This window comes from Vidua chalybeata, chromosome 3 (genome assembly GCF_026979565.1).
Source record: "Vidua chalybeata isolate OUT-0048 chromosome 3, bVidCha1 merged haplotype, whole genome shotgun sequence".
Taxonomy (NCBI): Eukaryota; Metazoa; Chordata; class Aves; order Passeriformes; family Viduidae; genus Vidua; species Vidua chalybeata.
In genome coordinates this window covers 96,522,524-96,545,225 of record NC_071532.1, presented here as the reverse complement: position 1 = coordinate 96,545,225, position 22,702 = coordinate 96,522,524, and the positions used below count along the sequence as shown (strand labels likewise).

General features: G+C 40.9%; 1 protein-coding gene across 1 annotated transcript; it reads right to left on the bottom strand.

Moving 5' to 3' along the window:
* Positions 1-18,517: 18,517 nt before the first annotated feature.
* On the bottom strand, positions 18,518-21,459 carry SOX11 (SRY-box transcription factor 11). The gene has a single exon (XM_053939765.1). It carries the CDS (start codon positions 21,422-21,424, stop codon positions 20,213-20,215), a length of 1,212 nt encoding a protein of 403 aa, XP_053795740.1. The 5' UTR covers positions 21,425-21,459; the 3' UTR covers positions 18,518-20,212.
* Positions 21,460-22,702: the final 1,243 nt, after the last annotated feature.

Here is a 22,702-nt window from a genome sequence, read left to right as displayed (position 1 = left end):
CCCTTCCCCTGTCTGGGAACTTCTCTACACTTTTCAAAATCCAAATTATATTCAAATCCATTACACCTATTCAGGTAAGGATGATCCCTGAGCCCCTTACATTTGTCTCCAGATTGAATAGTGTTCTGTGTTTATGTTTTGTTGTTTGAGATTTCTATTGCTTCAGCTTCCTTCTCCTTTAACAGAGGTTAATGACTTTTCAAAGTTATCTTTAATGAAAAGTAGAGGTTAAGCCTAATAGTTCCACTGAATTTTAATCAAAGCTATAAGAATGTTTTAAGACTTTCTGAAAGTAAGTTTAAAGTTTTACAGGGCTATTAAATGTTAACCTGGCCTTTGACAGCAATAGTGTGGTTTCATCAGCTCACACTGAGAAGAATTAAGGAAGCTAGAGTGCAGAATGAACTCCCCATTCCCACTCCCATCCACCAGTACTCCATTTGGGTTTTAAATACGACTTGTGAGATCACTGGAAACCACAGGGAATCCTACTAGCAATCCTACTCCATCACCTCTTCCCCTGCTCTAAAAAAAAAAAAAATTGGCAGCAAATGTTTCTCTGTCTTTCTGATAAGCTTGATGGGTTCATTACTGCTCTTTATTTTGCTAAGGCTCAGAAGAAAAGTAATCTTGTAAAATTCTTAAGCAGACATTCAATTTCATTCATACCTCTTGATAGTACTGTGTTAATACGCATACCATTGCACAAATATGCTAGCAGTTTTTCAGCTTGGACTGTTGAAATTAAAGCAAAGAGAGATGTATTTGGACATGTTTTATGCCAGTAGAGAATGCTCTCCTAGAATAGTCCTTTGTCAAATCCAGCTTTTAATAGAAGTGGTTGTAGAGCTCCCTTCATCTAGTAGGCTGACAGGTCTGGTGTTAAGTTTCATCCTGTCATGCTTACTTATAATCCTTGTGCCAAAATAAACCATTCCTTTCAGTCATGGTATTTCCGGTTTGCAAATAATTATGATGTTACCATACCCATCTTAAGTCTCATTTGGTCAATCAAAAAACATGTAGAATTCTTTCCCTCTTTCCTTGTAAAGCAACTTTCCCAGTGTCTTTTCCCTCTACATTATATTTTCCTGAATTATTTACAATTAATCAGCATTATTCCAATATTAATTTTTCCCCAGGTTTTACACAGTTTTTATTAATGCAGTGAGAATTGTTTATATGAGGAAGTACAAACCATCACAGAAAAGAACTAAATTTTATCCCAGCTAAATAATTTATCCCAGAATACAGAGATAAGCCGTGTTTCTTGAGTAAGATACAAGAAAAATGTTTGTCTGCCCAAGTCAGCAATTCCCAAACTCTAGGTCACAGCTGTAAGCAATTAAGGTTAGTGGGTTCAGGAGCCCCACAGATATGTAGCAGGCAGTAGGGAGGGTGGTGGGTCAAGGAAAAAAAAAAAGGTTTTAGGTTTGATGTAACCTATGCCTACCATGCCTTCCAGAACTCCAAGGAGCACTGCCATGGACAGCGAGTGCTTCTGAAGGTTCTCTGTTCCCCATCAAACCCCAGCCTGAGTTCAGACAGCTGAGTCTGGTCCAGCTCATTCCTGATATCTGTATTGCTTGGAGAACAGAAAGAACATGAGGAACACATCAATCTTCTTCCACTTCTCACGTGCCTTCATCCATTCCTTTCCAATGCTTTTCCTCAGACATTTCCTTTCCACTGAAGGACAGGTTACTGATTATTTAGGAGCAACCTACTTGGTGTTTGCTCTATCAGATTCAGAGAAGGGACAACAGGATAAATAAATGTGTGACACATAGGAAGGACATTAAGTCTCAGTGTGTCTCATTCTAGTTGTTTCTATGTACACAGAAAAAAAATTTGCAGGACATTTATATCACTTTTCATTATATCCCTTGAGGAACAAGCTCTGTTAATTTTTTTGCCTGTATAATGATTTTTCAAGTCCTGCCCGAGCAAGTGGTAACATGCATTCTCTTTTATTTTGCTATCCTTATGATTCACAAGAGCCCTGAAATCAACCAAAACTTGAGTTGTTTTAATTTTCTTTGAAAATTAACAGGGATCATCTATAGGAAGGATCCTTTCACTTTGGAGAAATTGAGCTCCTGTCCCTGCATAGCGCTATCACAGCCTTACATGAGTTCACATAATCATGATTTCTCTAGCAAGACCACATGTAGGGCAAACACACAAACTCCTTATCTTCATCCTTCTCCTTCTACCAGACTCTTTCTCCAAATGTCCTGATTCCTGACTGTACAGGAATGTTGTTTTAGAACCACTAAACCTTCTGTTTAGTTGTTCATGCTTTAAAAAAGACTAGTACATTTTAAGTGGAATCAGGCTGGAGAAGCCTGAAGAAGAATCAAAAACTCTAAGAATCTCTTTTCTCTTTCTTCAATCCTTGTCCCCAGCTTTGCTACAATCCTAGCCCATGTCTTTGTTCTTCTCATGTTGACTCTTGCAACTTTGTTTTGTTGTTATACATGCATTTAATCTTGTCTTTAAATAAATGATATTATTCTCCTGATTTTTTTTTCTTTTATAATATAGTGGTTTACTTCCCAGTCATCTTATATGTCAGGTTCATGCTTCTTTTCACTACTTTTAAATGTACATGCAAGCCTGTTTCATATACATCCTTCTGTTTAGTTCTAGCTATGCTTAAGAAGGAAAGAAAAACTGGCACATTTTAAGTGAAATTAAGAGCACCTGGAAAAGGCTAGATGAGAAGAATCAAGTAATATAACCAAATAATAGAACCATATAATTTTTTTAAGTAAGAAAAGACCTCTAAAATCATGGAGTCCAACCATTACCAGGCACTGCCAAGTTTACCACCAAACCATGTCCCTAAGTGCCACATCCATAGTCTTTTTAGTACTTCCAGGGATGGTGACTCCACCACTTCCCTGGGCAGCCTGTTCCTGTGCTTGACAACTCTTTTGATGAAGAAACTTTTCCTAATACCCAACCTAAATCTCCCATGGCACAACTTGAGGCCATTTCCTCTTGTCTTCTCACTTGTAACCTGCAGAAGTGTATCTCTATCTGGCTACAACCCCCTTTCAGGTCTCTCCTGAGCCTCCTCTTCTCCACAGCAAACAATTCCAGCTTCCTCAGTCACCTGACATGACTTGTGCTCCAGGTCCTTTACTGGCTCTGTTGCCCATCTCTGGATTCACTCCAGCACCTCAATGCCTTTCTTGCAGTGAGGGGCCCAGGACTGGCCACAGGACACAAAGTGTGGTCTCACCAGTGCCAAGCACAGGAGGTTAATCCCTGCCCTGGTCCTGCTGGCCACACCATTGCTGATTCAGGCCAGGATGCCATTGGCCTTCTTGGCCACCTGAGCTCACGCTGGCTCATGTTCAGCTGCTGTCACCAGCATCCCCAGGTCCTTTTGCACCAGGCAGCTTTCCAGCCACTCTGCCCCAGCCTGTTGTTGCAAGGGTTTGTTGTGAGCCAAAGGCAGGACTCGGCACTTGGCCTTGCTGGACTTCACACCATTGGCCTCAGCCCATCGATCCAGCCTGTCCAGATCCCTCTGCAGAGCCTTCCTGGCCTCTGGCAGATCGATGCTTCTGTCCAATGTGGTGTCATTTGGAACTCACTGAGGATGAACTCGATCCCCTTGTCCAGAGGATTGATAAAGATATTGGTATCTTTGCAATCCAAAGGATGCCATTTCTTTGCCAGGGAGATCTGTGTTTCCCAAGAGCATTGCCTAGCACAACAGATATCAGTTAAACCTTGACAAGTATTTTAATTTAAACATTTCGCAGTAAAAAGAAGTATTGGTTTTTAAAATAAAGCTTTTGTACTGTTTCTATGCTCTTATTTGTCTAGATGCTTTAACAACTTTTTTTTTGTCTCTTTCCCTGATTTTTTTTTTCCTCTGGGAAAAAGAGAAAATGAAAGTGGTCTGGGATATTTTCTCACTTTTTGAATTTTGTTTCTGACACTTTGTAACTTTTCAAAACTTCCTCAACTTTGGAAGAAGCAAGGATCAAACCAGTAAAATGAAACTCTGTAACTTTATCACTTTATAACTTTTCAAAAAAGTGGAAAAGGTATTTAAAATGTAACAGAAAGACAGAATTACAGAGTTTCAGTTTTCTATTGCTTTGCACTTTTCCAGAGCTAAAAACGTTTGTTTTTTTTTTTTTTTTAAATTTACAGAAGTGCAAAAAGGAAAATTTAAAAAATAAGGAATAAGGGGAATAGAGGTCACAGTTTTTAATGCACATTTCATAGAATGGAGAAACTTTGGGGCAAAAACATAGGACAAAGAAAAAATATAAGTCAGATCTGAAGCTGTGCAAAGAAAATTGTATCATTTGGTACAATATACAATAAAATATGATTTCCATTTATTATTCTTGCATTTTCTTAATAAATGCATTCTCCCTTAGGACTAGGATCTGTAGATCAACTTGAAAAAATTCTACAAGGTCCCAATTAAAAAAAAATGCATCTCCATATTTATCTGTACATTTACCAGGTTGCAGTGTCTGGCACTTGGTTGGAGGCTGTAAATAGCAGTGAAGCTCGTTTGTGAAGGAGACAGAGCATTCTCAGAGGTCTCTGCTGTGAACTTACCTCCCCAGGCACTAAATTTAAACAGGAATCCCATCACCCTCTACCCCAAGAGGAAGACATATTTCTTTGATGCTGCCATGATTTATACAAATAACTGTAGGACAGAAAATATCGCTGTGCGTATTTTTGCTTTGTCTGCCTCCATGAATCTTGTGCTGAGTGCTCATGGTCCAGCTCCAGCAGCAGAGAGATGGATCTGCCCAAGTCCCAGGCAGGTCCCCAAAGGCCCAAGAGCTGCAGCCTGAGAAAGGTGCAAGGGACAGATGTCTCATAGAAAAGCAATTTTCTAGAAGAAACTATACAAATTATGTAACTTAATGCTAAACATAGTGATCCAATTGATGTAGGGCCCCTCTCCTGTAACCTTTCTGAATTACCAGAAAACCGAGACATCTGCTCTCCATGGTGGTCACTTAACCACATCTGGACAGGTTGTGTAGCCATGTCTTCCAGTGCTGAGGGAATGTTCTGTCCCAGCACAGGATTTTAGCCATCTGTAGTGTTAGGCAGTGATGAGCTTCCTGACACCAAAAGCACATCACCTCCTCAACAGGGATCTAGGTGTGTGTAGATACTCTGAATAACACCTGAAATCTGGAAAGTCCAAGAGATGCAGGCATCAAAATCCCCAAATAATTTTTGAGACTTGCATCAGGGGAGTTTTCATGGCACAGGAAGGCTCCCTGGGGCTCACTCTGGCCTGGAAGCTTGGGAGTGGTGGCCTTGTCTCCCTCCTATACTGCTGGAGCACAGCCACACACAGCCTCTGTGCACTGGGTCCTTACAGCCCACACTATCCTGTGTCTCCTGGAACTGGAGGAGTGTTTCCATCTTGCTCTTGAAAACAAACCCAAAACCATAGTCACATATGGTTCTATAAAAATGACAAAAAAGTGACTGTGTAGAGTTGGATTTATTCAAATTCATTCTGTACACATTAACTGTAAACATAAAGAAACAAATACATATGGGGGGCACAGGCTGTGTGTTTGTTTTTCAGATGACAATGCTTATTGTATTTACCTGTGAAACTGGAAAGACCATAGGAGATGATTCAGATTATTGGGTAAATAATGCATATTGAAGAATATGACCCTGACTGTCCCTTTTGCTGGTACTTCATTTTGTTGAATGATTTATTTATAGCATGTCTGTGAATCCAGTCCCTTCTGTGGGTGATGTCATCTTTCTCATGTATTACACATGCTGCACCCCAGGGGAAAAGGCAGCAACATGATTCAACATTTTACTCTTTTTTCTTCCTCTTAGTACATATACTTTATATACATATTTGTTTCAAATGTCACTGAAGCATCTATTTAAAAATATACATTTATAGAAAGAGAGGAAAAAATTACAGATGTCTGTTCAAATTCATTTTCTCTGTTACTGACATCTCAGATAGCAGGCAAACTATTCAGTTTGTGTCATTCACTTAAGCCTTGTTTGTAAAGAATTCCCATAGTACTTTACATGTCTGACGGCTAACACTTAGCTTTGGAGAGATTAATGAAGCCAATGTGAAATGGTGATATGGTGAAATATTAGCAAAAAAGGCTGGAAAAGAGAAACAAGTTCAACACCCACCCCCCCCCAAAAAAAAAAAAAAAAAAAAATTAAAAAACCAAATGAAACAACAAAAAAAAAAAACAACCCCAACATGCTGCTATTTTCCCAAATGAAAAAAAAAAAAGTTCTTAAATATTGATATTTTCTCAGTAAGAGGTTATTTTTAAGGTTATTTCATTTACATTTGTTTGTATTTATTACATATACATATGAAATATGTAAATCTTTAAATCACATCAAAATATACTGAAAGGAGGATGACAAAAACTGATTAGAATAACTTGCTGTATTTTGGAGGCAACCTATTTCTCTGCACTGCACTGGGAAATCCATCCCACACATAACTTCCCAGCTGAGCACAATATAAGCAGCTCTCAGGAGGCAATGAAAATTTCCAGTCCCTGACAACTTTTATGAGCTGGGATTTGGTGGCTGCCCTTTAGTAAAAAGCTGTGGCTTCCCTTGAAGAAATCATTTCTATTCTATTGCTACCCTGTCAGTCCTTACCAGATACTCCCTCTGTTTAAAAGCTTGTCAAAACTTACAACCGAATCAAACTTCTTTTTTTCTGCAACTGTAATATTCAAGTCATCTTATATAGATAGAACTAAGTGCCTGCTTTAAACCACAATCCATATAAATTAAATTGAAAATAACTTTTATAATAATGTATTTATACGTGTCATTTTGAGTACTTGCTTTATATTTCACACAAAAGACAAAAATTCTGAATTCTGGGAATCTTTTCTCAAAAAGCCTTTTTGCTATATATCGCCTCCAACATCCCAGTTCTTTTACATGCAAAAAGGACATTCATACGAATGAGAGTGATTTATATGGCAAGGAGACTCAGAATCAAGATGCATTAAAAGGTTCTTAGAGGAGAATTTTAGATAGAGGAAAAAAATAATGGAATTACTCAGTTCATATGCATTTGACTAGTCTATCCTAATATAAAGTATACGATATGTGGTTTCTGACTTTTGATGCAGTATTCTAAACCAGTGGCTGTTGGACCAAGTAGTGAATATCTCTTTTAAATCATCTGTACCTGAAAATACTTAAATACTTAAGTTAAAATTGATTAGTGTTTTATTTCTTATATATTCATAATGTTATATATAGATATATATCTATATAGATATAGAGATATAGAGATATAGAGATATAGAGATATAGAGATATAGAGATATAGAGATATAGAGATATATAGATATATGTGTGTGTGTGTGTGTGTGTATAGATACACTTCAAATTTTAAGGAGTAAAAATATATCTGGACAAAAAATTTATGTATCATCACTGAGGAAAACAGCGAGCTAAGCTTCAGATAAATGTATAAGGTTCTGTCTGGAAAGACTGAATCCATTAGTGAACTGAACTAATAGGTCAAGAAAAGTAATAGCCAAATAAATATTTTATTAGCATTTCGTGAAACTTGCTAATGGTTAAGGCTACTAATCCTGCACTAGTGGGAATCTTTATTCAATATCAGGTCATTTTTCAATACATATTGTCTCCAGTTTCATACAAAGTGACTTTCTGAGCTTGACTGGAGAAATGTATTTTCATATTAATTGAATACTCTAGGATACAATGGATGAAATCTGCTGCTGTTCTAACATTTTGCTGGTTAAATGATTGGAGCTGTTTGAAAATACATTAAAAAAAAAAAGTCAGCTTTATTTGCAATAGGTTTTCATAACTGAATTTTCTCTTGAAATCATAAGTTGTAAAATGGTTGGTGTCAGGCAGTAGGAAGTTCCTTAGCTCAGGATCTCATTTTCCACAAGTGCAGTGTGGAGAGAAGCCCTCCAAGCATCTCCAGTCAGTTAAGAGAGGAGTTGTTTGTGAATGCCAGCATGGATGTGGGATTAGCAGGGATATGGGATTGCATGTCGCTACCCTCATCATTTGTAAATCCAAGTTTTACTGTTTCCTTTTGGTCTTTCCCTTGGAGTCAAGTCTCTCACCATGAGAAACTGGTGGAGATGGGAGTTGCCATGTGCCCCGTATGAAGCCGGGGGTTGCACAAGGCAGGCACAGTAGATCTTGCTGACTAGTGCTCTGGGCATACACATTTCTCAGAAATTGTTTAACGAGGACAGATCCTGATGGATCAAGCAGCAGGGGCAGCTTCTCAGTGTTCAGGGCACACTGGAAATTATCCTGTTGAGGGAGCCCTCTCATACTGGTGCTAAAAACCAGAAAATACAGAACTCAGTGGGCAGCTCATGACAACTGTCTTGCCTTTCTCTTTTAATTTTTTTAGTTTTCTTCCTGTTGTTTCCAAGACAAACCTACTCTACACTGTTTTTCCTGCCTGTGTCTAAGTTCATACTCAGATGGTATTTACTCTGTCTAAACCACCATTAACACCAGTGGAACATTTTTAGATTAAGAAACCATTGAACATCAGAAAAAAGCATGAGATCTGTTGCAGTGCAGATGCACCATTTTGATTCAATACCAGTAAAACAACCCAAATAAGTCTGAGATTTCTATCATCCTTTATGCTTTTCTAGCTTTAGTTTAATCCCTTTTCCTTAGCATTTGAAAAAAGGAGTAAAAATGCAAAAACTTTCATGTTTGAAGACAGCACTTTTTATGATTCAGTAATCACTGAAGTTAGACTGTAACACTGATGTACTGACCAAGGAAGCATTCCTTTCTCAGGACACTAAATCAATTTTACTAATTTATGTTAATATTTGAGCAGGGAAAATACTTAATGAATCTCTCTTATCTAGTCCAGATGGATTGATTTCTTTTCCTAAGAGTGCAGTTTTTGAAAATATTGTCTAAACTAACTGTGAAGTGCTAGAAGAACATAAACTGCATGATTCTTATGTATAATTTAAAAAGCAATTTCAAGGCTCCAGTTCTATAGCTGTTCAACATATAAAATTCTCACTCAGCTCTGCAGTTGGAGGAGATTCAATAGAAGTGATTTTACAATTGATTTCAGTAGGTGTTTTGACTACAAGGGAAGAACAAAATTGGCCAACAATATTTGTAAAGTGATTTTGGATTCTTGGGAGTGAAGGCACTACAGTGTAAATTGTTATTTTTATGAGCTTGAGCACTCATCCTATCTGAAATTCTCTAAGAAATTCCTGAGTTTTAAAGAATTTCCATCCATAGTCTCATTCTTTGCTCCCCCTGTTAAGAATGAGCACCCATGTAGACAGGAATGCCACAGCTGTAGAACTGACACTGTATATGATGAGAAGTAGTACATGTCAGTAATAGAGCAGTAGAGGTTTTAGGGCAAATTCCTTCTTGCCTTGCCTTTAACCTCGTGATTTTTGCATTCCAATCATACACAGTGGTGACAGCTTCCCTCTGGGACTATTCCATAGATTGAAATTTAGGTATTCTCCAAAATTATAGGGGATTTATGGTCAAAATCCTCCAGAAACAGGGTTTGTAACCTGTAGCTGTAGTAAATTAAACCAAGGTCTGTTCCCTAGCTTAGAAGCCAGCTGGCATGATCTGCCCACATCTATGCTATTAAACTCTCTTTCCAAAACAGAGTGTCTGAATCCAAACTGCCTATTGGGAATGATCTTTGGCCCATGTTAATTTCCAAATTGTTCCAGTGATTTTTTGGAAGAGTGCTAGCATTCACCAGCCAAAACCATGTCAAGGATTTTGTCTTCTAGCAATTTAACAATACAGACAGCTGAGTTCCAGTGCCTGGACTATGTGCTGACTCTGCTTTAATTTTTCAGTCTAGATGTGCTTTCTATCTATTCCCGGTGCTTTCTATTTCCTGAGCACATGCTCTACCTACAGGATAACATATCAATGGAAAGTGTTTGGGATCTGTCATCCAAATAAAACTATTAAATCCTTGAGCTCTTGAGTGGACAGAGATATGTAATATGAAATCCTGAACTAGATGCTGGGGACACCAAACATGCTATTTTTCAGTGAAGCTGCAGGCAGCTGCTCACCCAGCACAAAGGGTGAGTTCAGAAATCTACCATGGAAGGCCAGCTGATGCCAGGTGTCTAACTTCTAGGTGCTGTACTACTTGGGACACTTGCTCTTATGGCAGTATATGTACTTAAAAGGATTTCAGTAAAGTTGCAGTTTTTCCTTAACTTTGCATGACTGATACAGCAGCTTTAGTAATGTTTGTTTAATTGCATTTGTGCATGAAAGACTGTGATGCCTATCAATATTTACATAGGTTCATTTTTGTAAAAAAATACATGCTCAGGAAAAGGCTAGTGGGAGAATAAGTGTGCAAGAGATTGATATGGGGAAAGAAAAAAATAAATATTTTTGAAAAACTACTGCCATAGTTGCTCAAATGTTTTTAGCATTATTGTAAATATTTTCCATTTGTATATGACTTTGTATATATTTTTGCTTGTCTTCCAAATGATTTGTGGAAACATGATATTTTACATCTGACTGATATAAATAGTAGAAATATACAAAAATGTCTACTCACAAAAAGCTCTTCGGGCTGGAAAAGTCTCAGATCATCACAGCTACATCAGGATTCATATTTCAAACAGGCAGTTATCTGGGGGAGGTAGTGATGGTATTTTTGCTGTTATTTTCCCTTTTACAGACAATAACACTTCACCATTCTGTTTGTAGAACAATTCACATCAACTTCAAGCAAAATGAGGACGGATAGTTTTAGCAGTTTAAGTAGGTGGTTTTCAGAAATCTCGTTTAATTCAATGAATGTTTTGCAGCACTATTGGCTTTGATAACCCACAATTGATGAATGACCACAAATAGGTGAGGAAAACAAAACTATTTTCAAGTTATGGTTGCATAGCCCAAAAAAGAGATTATAGTCGATGTTTCTAAGGGCAAAAACAGGTGGGCATTTCTCACTGATTTGCTACCCTTTTTCTACTCTTGAGAAAGAGTGCTACTGTCAGAGGAGCAGTTTGCTTCTGATTCCTGAAGAGTATGAGCACTAAAACTGAAAGAACAAGGTGAATGAAATTAGGTGAATGAAAGAAAGGCAGGCTTTAAAGAGATTTTGGGAATATTATTACAATAAGATTATGCAGACAAAATAAGTATCATCAAGTAAAAGCTAGGCTCAAGTGTAAGCTACTTTACAGACACAAAATCAAAGTTCTTATAGTACTGACTTGAGAAAGCAATCTCAAGATGAATTTGTTGCATATTTATTTATGCATATTTGATGTCTTAGGGAAAGAAAAACCCACATAGCTGTTCATGTGAAATGCCAAAATGTCACATTAGTATCAAGCTTAGCAGGAAAATTATAACTGAGATCTAGATTTTCTTTTTCACTATGCCTTTCTTGGACTATCTTGTTCTTCTGTACAGAATAATCCTGCTTCATTCCCTGTATACACTTCAGTATTTGTTAACACTATGTTTTGAGAAAGTATGACTTGTATTTTAAAGTATATATGTGAGTTGGTTTTGCTTGAAGATGATCATCATCTTTAAATTGAATTGGCAGAGTTGTAAAAAAACCTGATCCATTACAGATATGCAAAAATCGTAGTAATGCCAATAAATGTAATGTGGGATTTCAGGGGAAAGAGCCAAGACGATTTTATTCTGACTGTTGTGAGAATTATTTCTAGAGCTGGAGATACGTTTTCGAGGGTGGTTTGCATGTTTGGTTTTGTATGATTTCACTCTGGTTTAGTTTTGCTATACATTTGGGTGGGGGGGTTTGGGGGATTTTTCACAATTCTATCAAAATGTTAATAGGCTATAAAAAGATTGTCTTAAAGCTTTCAAAACTCCAGGGACAACACTTTAAGACCAACAGATGAAAATGTCATGAAATTCTCAGGACTTAAAGGATTTTAATGGACATTACATTTTAGCCATTTAGAGTGGTCCAGCCAGCAAGCAATTTTAATGCAAATCCAAATACATATGTATGTGCCTGTGTTAGGTCTGTAATGATGCAAATGTGTGTAGGCATCTTTGTGGGTCTATGTTACCTACAGTCCATGTTTTCACACATTTCTTCTAGGGTTAGATCTAACATTCAAACTTGAGAATATTGTATTCAAACTGAAATACCAAGGGGTTTTTTTTTCCCAAACATGTGCTTCTATTCTTTCTTCCATAATAAACTGAGTCAACACCCAGGCTGCTCAATACGTCTACCATGATAGTTTTAAGATGTGATGATTTGCGGTTACCAATCCAAAAACACTTTTAAACACTAGATATAGAAAATTCCCAATAAGTCATGCAGAAATTCCCTCTGGCATTAAGAACTGACATAGAACTGAAGCTTGACTTTCCAAAGCAGCAATAACTGTTCTTGCTCAGGAGGAACCAAAGAGAAGACTTCAGCTAGATACATTTGAGACTGTATGGAGGTGACCTTAGTCTGCTCTAAAAGATTTCTAATTTGTCTTTGGTTAACTGTGATCAGACTTGAACAAAAAAACCTCTATAGGAATTAAAACAAACAACCTCCACCTCCCAACCCCTGAACAAAAAAACCTCAAAGTATCATGGAATACTCTCAGAGCATTGTTTCAATACCTTCTAAAATACCTTAAAATGCTTTTTGAAACTTCTTTGATATGTACAGAAAGAATAGTGGTATGGTGGCTGCATATAAAGATTTTATTTCATTGTTTTACAATGATCAGCTTAAACTTCCTATGTTTAGTATGACATGTCACATTCAAACCCTTATTTCACATCAGTTACACATCTCCATTCACACAAAAACATACTACTACAACAGACTCCTGAAATTATATAGATTGCTTTCAGTGTTCTTAATAGGTCTGATAAGTTAAACAGAAATCACTTGTCATCCAAGAACTGCTTTTTGAAGAAATGAGTTATTCAGCTAACTGTTGGGATAAGGAAGGAGCAAGAAAATGGGAAGAGCCGTGCCCAGGAGTCATAAAAAATTATCTGGAACTTTTAAATGTATTGAGTTGACTTTCCCCAGATTTAAAGGTTTCTATCAGTTACAGCTGAAACTGATTAGAATTTTTCTATTATTTCCAGGGTATTAAGGGTAGCCAACAACCTCCACACCCTCTACCTCCCAGCAGAAAGGAAGGAATTATCAATTAATATTTTCAACCCTGTGTAAAAGCTTGTGGAAGTACAGACATTAAATACAATTGAGAGATGTGTCCTGTATATTTCCTGGGATATGGGCATATGTCTACTGGCAGGAGTTCTAGAAGGGTAATTTCTGCAATAGATGGCTTGTATGAATTACAAATTTTGAATTTCTAACAATATAACTCCATCATTTCTATAAAACAATATTTAATATACAACAAACTTTCACCACATTAACACATTAAAAACACCTTTTTATAGTTTCAAGAATTGATTACAGGTTTCTCATAAAAACATTTTCATAACTAGAATCTTAATACAGAATGATTTTTTCTATGCCAAAATACATTTAGATGGTAAATTGTTTGTAGAAAAAGATACAGAGAGAAATGGGGTTTGCTGGCATGTAATCCATTTTATTTCATTCTTTCATGGTCAACTTTAAAGCAAAGTTAAAAATGTTTGTCATAAAATATTTTATTGTTTTATCCAGAGTCTTAACCAGAAAAGAAGAAGGAAGCTAATTGACTTATTCTGCATTTCAGTGTCTCTCAGGCGTGCCCAGAACACACACTACCTGGACCATAACTACCTGTCAAGGGTTTTTTTGTTTGTTTTTTTTTTTTTGAAAGATATAACATTCCCATTAACTTTCAGCTTTAGGTGCCCACAGAATGAGGAGTGGATTCACTGTCATAGCTGAATTGCATTTACAAAATGCAACACCAGAAAAAGAAAAATCCACATAAACCACATAGGAAGATTGATCACACATTTTTATTAGAGTCTTTTGAACAATTGCATTATGCTGTTCCTTTATTTAAAAACTCTTGCAAAAAAAGACATTGGAGTGGACTGGTTTCAACCCTGAGCATTAACACTGCATATCAAGTACTGTAGTAAAGAAGCTGGTTAAGTTTGTAGCACTAGCACAAGTCACTGATATTAATCCTCTAGGTGATCAGGTTTTTACAAAAAAAATACATAGTTTTCAATAAATAATGCTTAATTTTACAACTTTGATACAGCAATGTCATACACTGTTTTGACACATACTAAACTCTGCATGCTATATAGTCTACTAGAAGACAAAACTTTGCCATGCATTTTCTTTTTCTAGTGCTAGAAAACACTTTGTCCTCCAGTGCATTGCCTCAAGCAGCCTTACCATCTTCTTTCTCTCACAGCAATAGGCCGTGCACTGGCATGCAAAAACCTCAAGAAAAGGTTTCCCCCCCACCATCACTCAGACTTCTAAACAAAAGTACTTTTCAGCTTTTCCCCCCAAGACCTGGAGTGGCTATGAAAACTAATTTCATGTGGCCTTGAAAAGTCTTTGAAATTACATATTTTAAAAGTGTCATGCTTGAAAAACTGCTCTAAAACATTCAATTTCCCCCACCTGTGGCCATCATGCAACATCATTGAAATGTTGTAACCATCAAAAGTCCCACACTGGAAAACAGGCCTCCATTTTAAAACAGCCCACCAAAAAAACCAAAAGGAAATAATAAAAAAAGTATCACAGCATTTATGTAAAGACTCCAAAACGCCAACATATGTACAAGAGCAAAACCAGATACAAATTGTAAATGAACTAACAATGGCATATAACTCTTCTCCCTGGCTTTGCCAGGAGTTGAGGCAAGTTGGTTTTGGAGATAAGCAGGATGATGGAAACGAAAACAAATTGTGACAATGGGAGTTCCCGGATTAATCATTATTACTTGATCAAATTTCTCCAAGCAGTAAATCAATGTCTTGATTTTACTGGAAGTGTGAATTACCAAAATCTAAATCCTTATTCAATAATTCTAAATCAAATCTGCTTCTGAACTTTCAAGTCTTAGAATTTTGGTACCCTTGCACTTTTTCATCCTGCAAGATTGCACTTCACAGAAAATCCAGGTGTAACTAACCACAAAAGAAGAAATTTGATTAATTAATAAGGATTGAAACCTCCATTCTCACACTTCCAGGTTGTTGTTCATCATTGAAAACCATTCACCCCTTCTTATCCATATTGCTTTAGGGGTTTCCTTGTATCTACAGAAGTCATTCCTTTTAAATTGCTGTCAATCACAATTTTTCTAAGAGTTTTTAAAATATTCCTATCTTTGCACTGGCATAAGTATTGGGTTTTCTAAGAGAATCTCACCCCAAAGAAGGTATTACTTTTATACATGAAATATTACGAACTTTTGCTTCCCTTTTTGTAAGTCATTCTACATTTTCTGCACATTTGTGCTTTATATTGAATATAAAAATAGGTCTTTAAAACTCTATTTACTTTAAACTCACTAAAAAACTACTTGCATGTGAAATTCTCTTACAAATTCACTGCATCCATGTAGAGAAGATAAAACTAATTAGGCAGTTAATTGGTATAGGTAGTGTGCAAAAAAATTAAAAAAAAAACCCAAACAATCACAGCCTTGGATGTGAGTGAGGGGAAAGGAAATTAATCAAAGAAATACAACTGTATAGTAGGGGAAATGTAAGGCAACTCATTGTATTAAGTTTTTGTTGTTTATTTTTTCCTGGCCATTCTTACAAATTAAGGTTAGGAGGAGCTAAGACACCTATCCTGCCAGCAGCCCTTGAGGCAAAAACTCCCATTAAGCTCAATGAGAATTTTTTCTTTTTTTTTTTTTTTTTAACCAGAGCAGGTTTAAGGCCTTACTAGGCAACAATTGTGAAGATGTAAAACAGAATTCATGAACTGTTTTGATTATCAAACACCAAAAACTTATATGGCCCTGACTGACCCCACACCAGTTTTCCCCAGGTGTAACAGAGTTGCACTTTCTTCAAAAAGGCAGGAGTGAAGGATCATACTGCACGCATGCAAATCACATTCAATAGACTTGAAGTTTCATCTGAATGTCAGTGAATGCCTAAAGAGCATGTAGCACTTAAAGGATGCTTGGAATGAGCCTTTCTACCACATTTGTAAAAGACTGCACTTAAAGAAAGAAAATATTTCTTAATTGTGGTTACTTTAAAAGGAAGGGAAAAAACAGAGTAAAAACATCAAAAGGGGGAAAAAAGCTTGCAAAAAATGTTCACCTTAAAAAGAATCAGCATGTTTGATTAGGTTTTACATTGAGTTGACATCCTCAGTGTTAGTAAGGAAATTGTCTTTCGACATAGAAAAGCTCATTTTCCTCCCTTCTATCACTGAGTCCTATTACACATCGAGTAGCATTGTACACAGACAAATGCAAGGAATGTGGGGAAAAAGGCCACGGGAGATACCAGGCCTGCAACAGGACTGCTCTAGCACATCAACAAAGATTCCTACATACACAGAAAAAAAAAAAAAGGAAAGAGAAACAGAAGGTATGAATATTATTAATGACAAAATAAAAAAGAGTAGCTTAGCAGATGCTATTTTTAATGAGTAGAAGATTGTTTTTTACTCTCACTGAGATCAGTAGGAGCTTAGGCATTCAACAGCATCAAACTTCAGCCCTAATTATGCAGTGGCTTAAACAGAACACTACCTAGTTTTTTCCTTGAACAATATGCAATAATAAACTCTAAAATAAAAGTAACTCAAGTGTTTGGCCAAAAAAATTATCTCCCTGCACCATATGCCTTCACTAAAAATATTCCTCTGATATAGTACAGTATATTTCCCATTTAGAAGAAAGATATACTTTTGAGTGGGTATTCTTTGACTAAAGTAGACCTGTTGCTCTTTGAAAATACGCCTGACTGCTCTTTAATTGGATCATTTAAATCAGCTATCCTTGAGTAATAATTTAAATGGTAATTTTAAAAACAGCTTCCAAAAATATATGCAAGTCAAAACTTTCATAGGCTGAGACACAGACCTTATTACAATGCTAACTAAATGCAGCCTGTATTTGACCATAATCATTCATAACTCATTGAACATCTGTAAAGCACAAATGTTTAATGACACTGCCTATTATCACTTTAATAAACAAGGATGCATATCAGAAGAAAGGGACTGAAAGAACAAGTCACCCTACCCTCATGATAGCTTGAAGAATTACTAAGAGAATTTTGGCTCAGTTTTAAGATTTAGAACCTGATCAACTTACTCCATCACCCTAGCCCAAAACAGGATTTTCAATAGGATAGTGAATGGCTAGGCTAGAGCACTTCAGTGTAACTATTTTCTTTCAGTCTTTTGCCTTAGAAGAGATAAATGTCATTTGTTTTCAATCTGATTTCTAAGTTATTACATGGAGAACACACTAATCATTTGAGACCAAAAACTGAAAATTCAAGAAACTCTGTTTTATTGAGGACTATCCATTGCCAAGGATATCTTGTATATTGTAATTAAGTTTGTTTTAAAACACAGTTTCTCATAAAGAATTATCACAATGCAAGACATAAATTTGAGTTCCCAGATATGCTATATCTCTTTTCTGATAGCAAAGATTTAGGCCAAACAACTTTTATTTAGAATCATGAGTGTTTTATTATTATTATTATTAGAAAGAGATCAGATTATATTAATCATTTTACTACCAGTTTAACTAACCTAAAGTAAGATATCTCACCACTTAAATGCCTAAGAGTTGTCTTTGATTAAACATAACATGCATGCAGGTTTTAATGTTATGTTTTATTATGCCTTACAAATGCGTATGCAGGATTTTCATTTCAGCAAGTCTGAAAGCCTGTAGCAGTGGTTGCCACCAAAATACCAGCACAGTGAATTGTCCCTGTAAACAGCTGGATCATTAATTAGCGGAGAAAAAAAAAAAAAAAGTAGTAATAATTTACCAATGCCTATCAGATAAAAAAGTAAACTTCTTAAGAAACAAACTTCCACCTCGTGAGTCTGTTTATTGCCATCAGCAGCTATTTCAGAGCACACAACTGAAATCCGATGGCTCCTAAAATCCAAAAAAAAAAAAAAAAAAAAAAAAGCACACTGACAAAGTCTGCTTACCTACAGCCGAAGCTCGTACCCCCTTCCCCTGCCCTGCCTGCCCGGAGCAGCGGGCGGCTCTCCGGAGAGGCCGTGGCCACCCCGGCGGGCCGAGCGCTGCCCGGGGCGGAGGAGATGCAGCACCGCTACCTTCGGCATCTCCACCTCGAGTCTGGCCCAGGTTATCCATCAGAAACGGGAGAGGGGGAGGAAAAAGCCCAGCGGGGAGGAGACCGGGAGCATGCAGAGGGGGGAGAGTCGCCTTCCCGGCAGCGCTGGGAGCGGGCAGCCGGCCCCGCCGCGCCCCCCGCCCGGGAAAGCGGCTGCGGGGGCCCCGCGGGGCCGCCCCCAGGAGCGGGGCTCGCTCCCCGCCGGCGGGCGGGGGGAAGGCGGCAGAACCGAAAATGCCCGGGGCGAGCCGGCCTGCCGCTGCCCGGAGCGGCCCCGGGTAAGCCACAAGCAAACCCCGGCCTCGCGGAGTAAAGCCGGTGGGAAAAAGGCGACGAGAGGAGGAAAAAAAAATAAAAAAAGGAAAAGAAGCAGTCCTGACTCTCCTCCCCCCCTAGCTCTGATCGTGCACTACAGCCTACAGCTACCGCTCCTCCGCGGGCAAGGGGTGACAACACGGCATCTCCAGCGTTACTGCTACAGACACTAATTGCGATACGAGTTTCTATCAGTTCCAGCTGATTTATTAAAATTGTAAAGATACAGACTTTCAGCATTAAAAAAAAAAAAAAAAAAACAGGCTATGATGTTGACAGTGCACAAGTCTGCTTTTGCCATCATTTGCTACAAAATATGCAGATGGTCTGTACTTTAGATTATATTGCACAACATGAGAAACTTTTTAAACTATGTGCCTTTTTTCTTTTTTTTTTTTTTTTTGCTAAAATCGAGAATCCAGTTTCATACCTTCCATCTGGGGCCCCATCCACATATCACAGCGTATGAGATACATAAAATCCTACTATAGTACAGTACATATACAATCTTTTAAACTAAGATAACAGCTCTGAGGTCTATATCACCATTTTCAATAAATCTTTACCTACAAATATTGAACAAATCTGAACTATAGCTGTACAAAAAAGTGTTTGTTTCTTTTTTTTTTTTTAAACCACAAGGCCTTTAGATGCAATGATTATTTTTTAAAATTTTAATCCTTTTAAAACCAGGACGTAACGTACCAACAAACTTGCATGCTAAAAACAGAGAAAAACAAAGAAAATAAAAGGGAAGAAGTGCCTGAAAAGTCTTACTGAAAAAACACAGCAAGAATGTTCCCTTTTCACTGTACAAAAATACGCCTGAAAATATATTAATTTTTAAAAAAGACTGAGGTCTGTTATGTATCAAAAATGTTTCAATACCTTTTTGTACTGAGGTCTAGGCTGTCTGGTATTCAATCAAGGAGGTATAAGGGAACAAGTTACAAAAAAAAAAAAGTTGGCAAGTAGAAATCACATTTGTAAAACCATAAACAATTTGATCTGAAAAGTAAACTCTGATCTTAAGTCAGTTCAGTTATTTGTAAGCGTTTGTACAGTCTGCATTTTTTCAAGCTCCCTGCAGCTTTGTTAAGAATCGGATGCATAGAAGACATCAGTTTTCTCCCTCCAAAAAAAGTTGCAATGGTCCCTTTCGGAAGAAAAAAAAAAAATCATAGCAGTTCGTTAAGATCTCTCACGGGAAAAAAAAATAAAAATCCACAAACCCCCTTGAGTAACAGTTGTGCTGCCAAAAGACTTCTTTGCAGACCATCTTCCAGACTTCAATCAGAGACTGACAAGCTTCAAACAGCGCCTTCTGTATCATTTTTCCCCCAGTCCCATTTGCCTTTGCTGTTGTTGTTGTGATCACCAATATAATAAAAATTAAAAAACACAAAAAATTAAAAAAAAAAAAAATTAAATCACAACTCCCGGGCTCGGAACTAACTTCGAGATTTTTTTAAAAGAAAACAAGACATTTTTTTAATCATCATCATGATCATCATCATCATCGCTGGCGTCGCGCCGCTCCAGCTCCTCCGCTCTCGCCGCCCGCCCTGGCCGCCGCCCCCGCTCAGTACGTGAACACCAGGTCGGAGAAGTTCGCTTCCAGCCAGTCGCCCGCGATCATCTCGCTCAGCTCCGGGGTACAGTAGTCGGGGAATTCGAAGTGGGAGCCGAGGCTGCCCTCGCTGAAGGAGTCCAGGTCCTTGTCCACCAGCGAGAGAGAGAGGTTGCCGGCGGCGGCGCCCGCCCCCAGCTCGGCGGCGGCGTGGCCGTGCTGGGAGAAGTTGAGGCTGAGGTCGAAGAGCAGGTCGTCCGCCTCCTCGCTGCCGGCCGACGAGGTGGAGATGGACCGGGAGGAGGCCGGGGAGAGGCCGGGCGGCTGCTGCGGCGGCGGCGGGCCCTGCTTGGTGATGTTCTTGAAGCTGTAGTAGAGTCTGCTGCCGCCGCCCGCCGCCGCGGCGCCGCCCCGCACCTCCTCGTACAGGCTGGCCCCCTCGGTGGACTCCGCCGAGGAGCTCAAGGTGGGGCTGGCCGGCACTTTGGCCACGTTGTACCGCCGCAGCTGCTGCGGCCCCGGCTCCTCATCCTCGTCCTCCTCCTCCGCCTCCTGCTTGATCCGCAGCTGCAGCTCGTCCTCGTCCTCCTCCTCATCCTCCTCCTCGTCCATGAAGACGCACTTGACCGTCTTACTGGTCACTTTCAGGGTGCCGAAGACGTACTCGTCTCCCGCGTAATCCCCGTGCTGGGCGGTTTTGGCTCCCGGCTTGGGAGGCGAGGAGCCGGAGGAGGCTTTCAGCTTGCTGCACTTCTTGCTGGAGCTCTTGGCGCTCTTGCTGCCGCCGCTGCTGGCGGGCGAGTTTTTCTCGGGACTTTGGCTGGCGTTGGGCTTGGCCGACGGGTCCATTTTGGGCTTTTTCCTGGGACGGTACTTGTAGTCGGGGTAATCAGCCATGTGCTTGAGCCGCAGCCTCTCCGCCTCCCGGATGAAAGGGATCTTCTCGCTGTCCTTCAGCATTTTCCACCGCTTGCCCAGGCGCTTGGAGATCTCCGCGTTGTGCATGTCCGGGGACTGCTCCATGATTTTTCTCCGCTCGATCTTGGACCACACCATGAACGCGTTCATCGGTCTCTTTATGTGCCCCGACGCCGTTTTGCACCAGTCCGGGTCGCTCTCGTCTAAAGCGACGGGGCTGCAAGCCATGAACTCGCCCTCTTCGGTGTCCATCGCTTCCCGGGGCAGGTTGCTCTCCGCCTCCGTACTCTCCGCCTGCTGCACCATGGTGGGCTCTCGCCGAGGCGCCGCTCCCCTCCGAGCCAACAAAGCCGCTCCGCCGCCGCCCCCTCCCACCGCCGCACCTTGCCCCTGCTGCGAGCTCCTCTGTGCGGCGCGCAGCGAGGCGGAGCCCGCGGGGCCGGGCGGGCGCTGTGGCTGTGCCGCCCGCACCGCAGCGCCGGCGGTGGGGCCGGGCCGGGCCGGGTCGGGCGCGGCTGGGCTGGTGCGCTGGGCGCGCGCTGTGCCCGTCCCCGGCCTCGCGCCGCCGCCCGCCCTGCGCGCGCTGCCCGTTCTGCAAAACTCCCGGCTCCGCGCCTCGCGCGTTATCAGCGCCTCATATGGGTGACATCACTGCCGCCGCCGGCCAATGGCGCCGCTCGGCGCCGCCCGCCGCCACGCCCCCCTCGCCGGGCGCTGACACACCCCCGCGCGGGGAGGAGGCGCCGCCGCCGCCGGCGCTCCCCGGCTCTCGGCGGACCGGGCCCGGCCCAGCCCGGCCTTCGGCCCGGGGGTCGGCAGTGCCTCCGTGGGGGGTTCGCCCGCTGGCCCCGCCGCCGGGCACGTAGCGGTGCGGGGCGGGGCGGTGCGGTGCGGGGAGGGGCGGCGGCGGCGGCGGCTCCCCCGTGTCTCGTTTCCTCCGGAGGCCGCGGAGCCCCGCGTGGTTCGGGGCGGGCGGCAGGGGGCGCTGGCGCTCCGCGGCCGCCGCAGCGGCGCGGCCGCAGCTCCTGCGGCGGCACCTCCGGGAGCGGGGCCGCCCCGCCGCGGGGTGCGGGCGGGTCTCAGCGGGCATGGCGTCCTCCGCGCTCCGCACATGGCCTCCTTCTCCTCCGCGGCGGGGCTGCTCCCCTGAACCCCCGGAGGCGCCTCGGTTGCCTGTCCTCCCAGGGCTTGTTTCGGTGTCTGGTCGGTAAAGAACGGGGCTGGGAGAACTCAGGGTAGAGCCTGGTGCGCTCCCGGTTCCCTGCGGATGCAGACGGTGCCTCGGTGGCCCCGGCCTGGTGATCGGCGGTAACCGGGGTGGGGGAGGTCGCCTTGTCCCCCGGGGAGGCCCGGGCTGTCCGCAGGAGGGACGTGGGAATGGTCGCACCCACCTGGAGGCACTTACGCGTGGTGAAGGCAGAGGATAAAGGCACCTTCCCCAAAGTACAGCGTGAAAATATACAGAAAGCATCAGTGATGATTTTCTGTTTGTTTGCGTGCTTGTTTTCTCGGAAGCAGCAAGTTATTCAGGACGTTGTATTGGATACACCTATGCGGATAATCCCGTGTTTGATTTTATCACAG

What these genes read in the sequence shown, in the direction of transcription:
- SOX11 (XM_053939765.1), bottom strand. Translation starts at nt 21,424, where the DNA reads ATGGTGCAGCAGGCGGAGAGTACGGAGGCGGAGAGCAACCTGCCCCGG.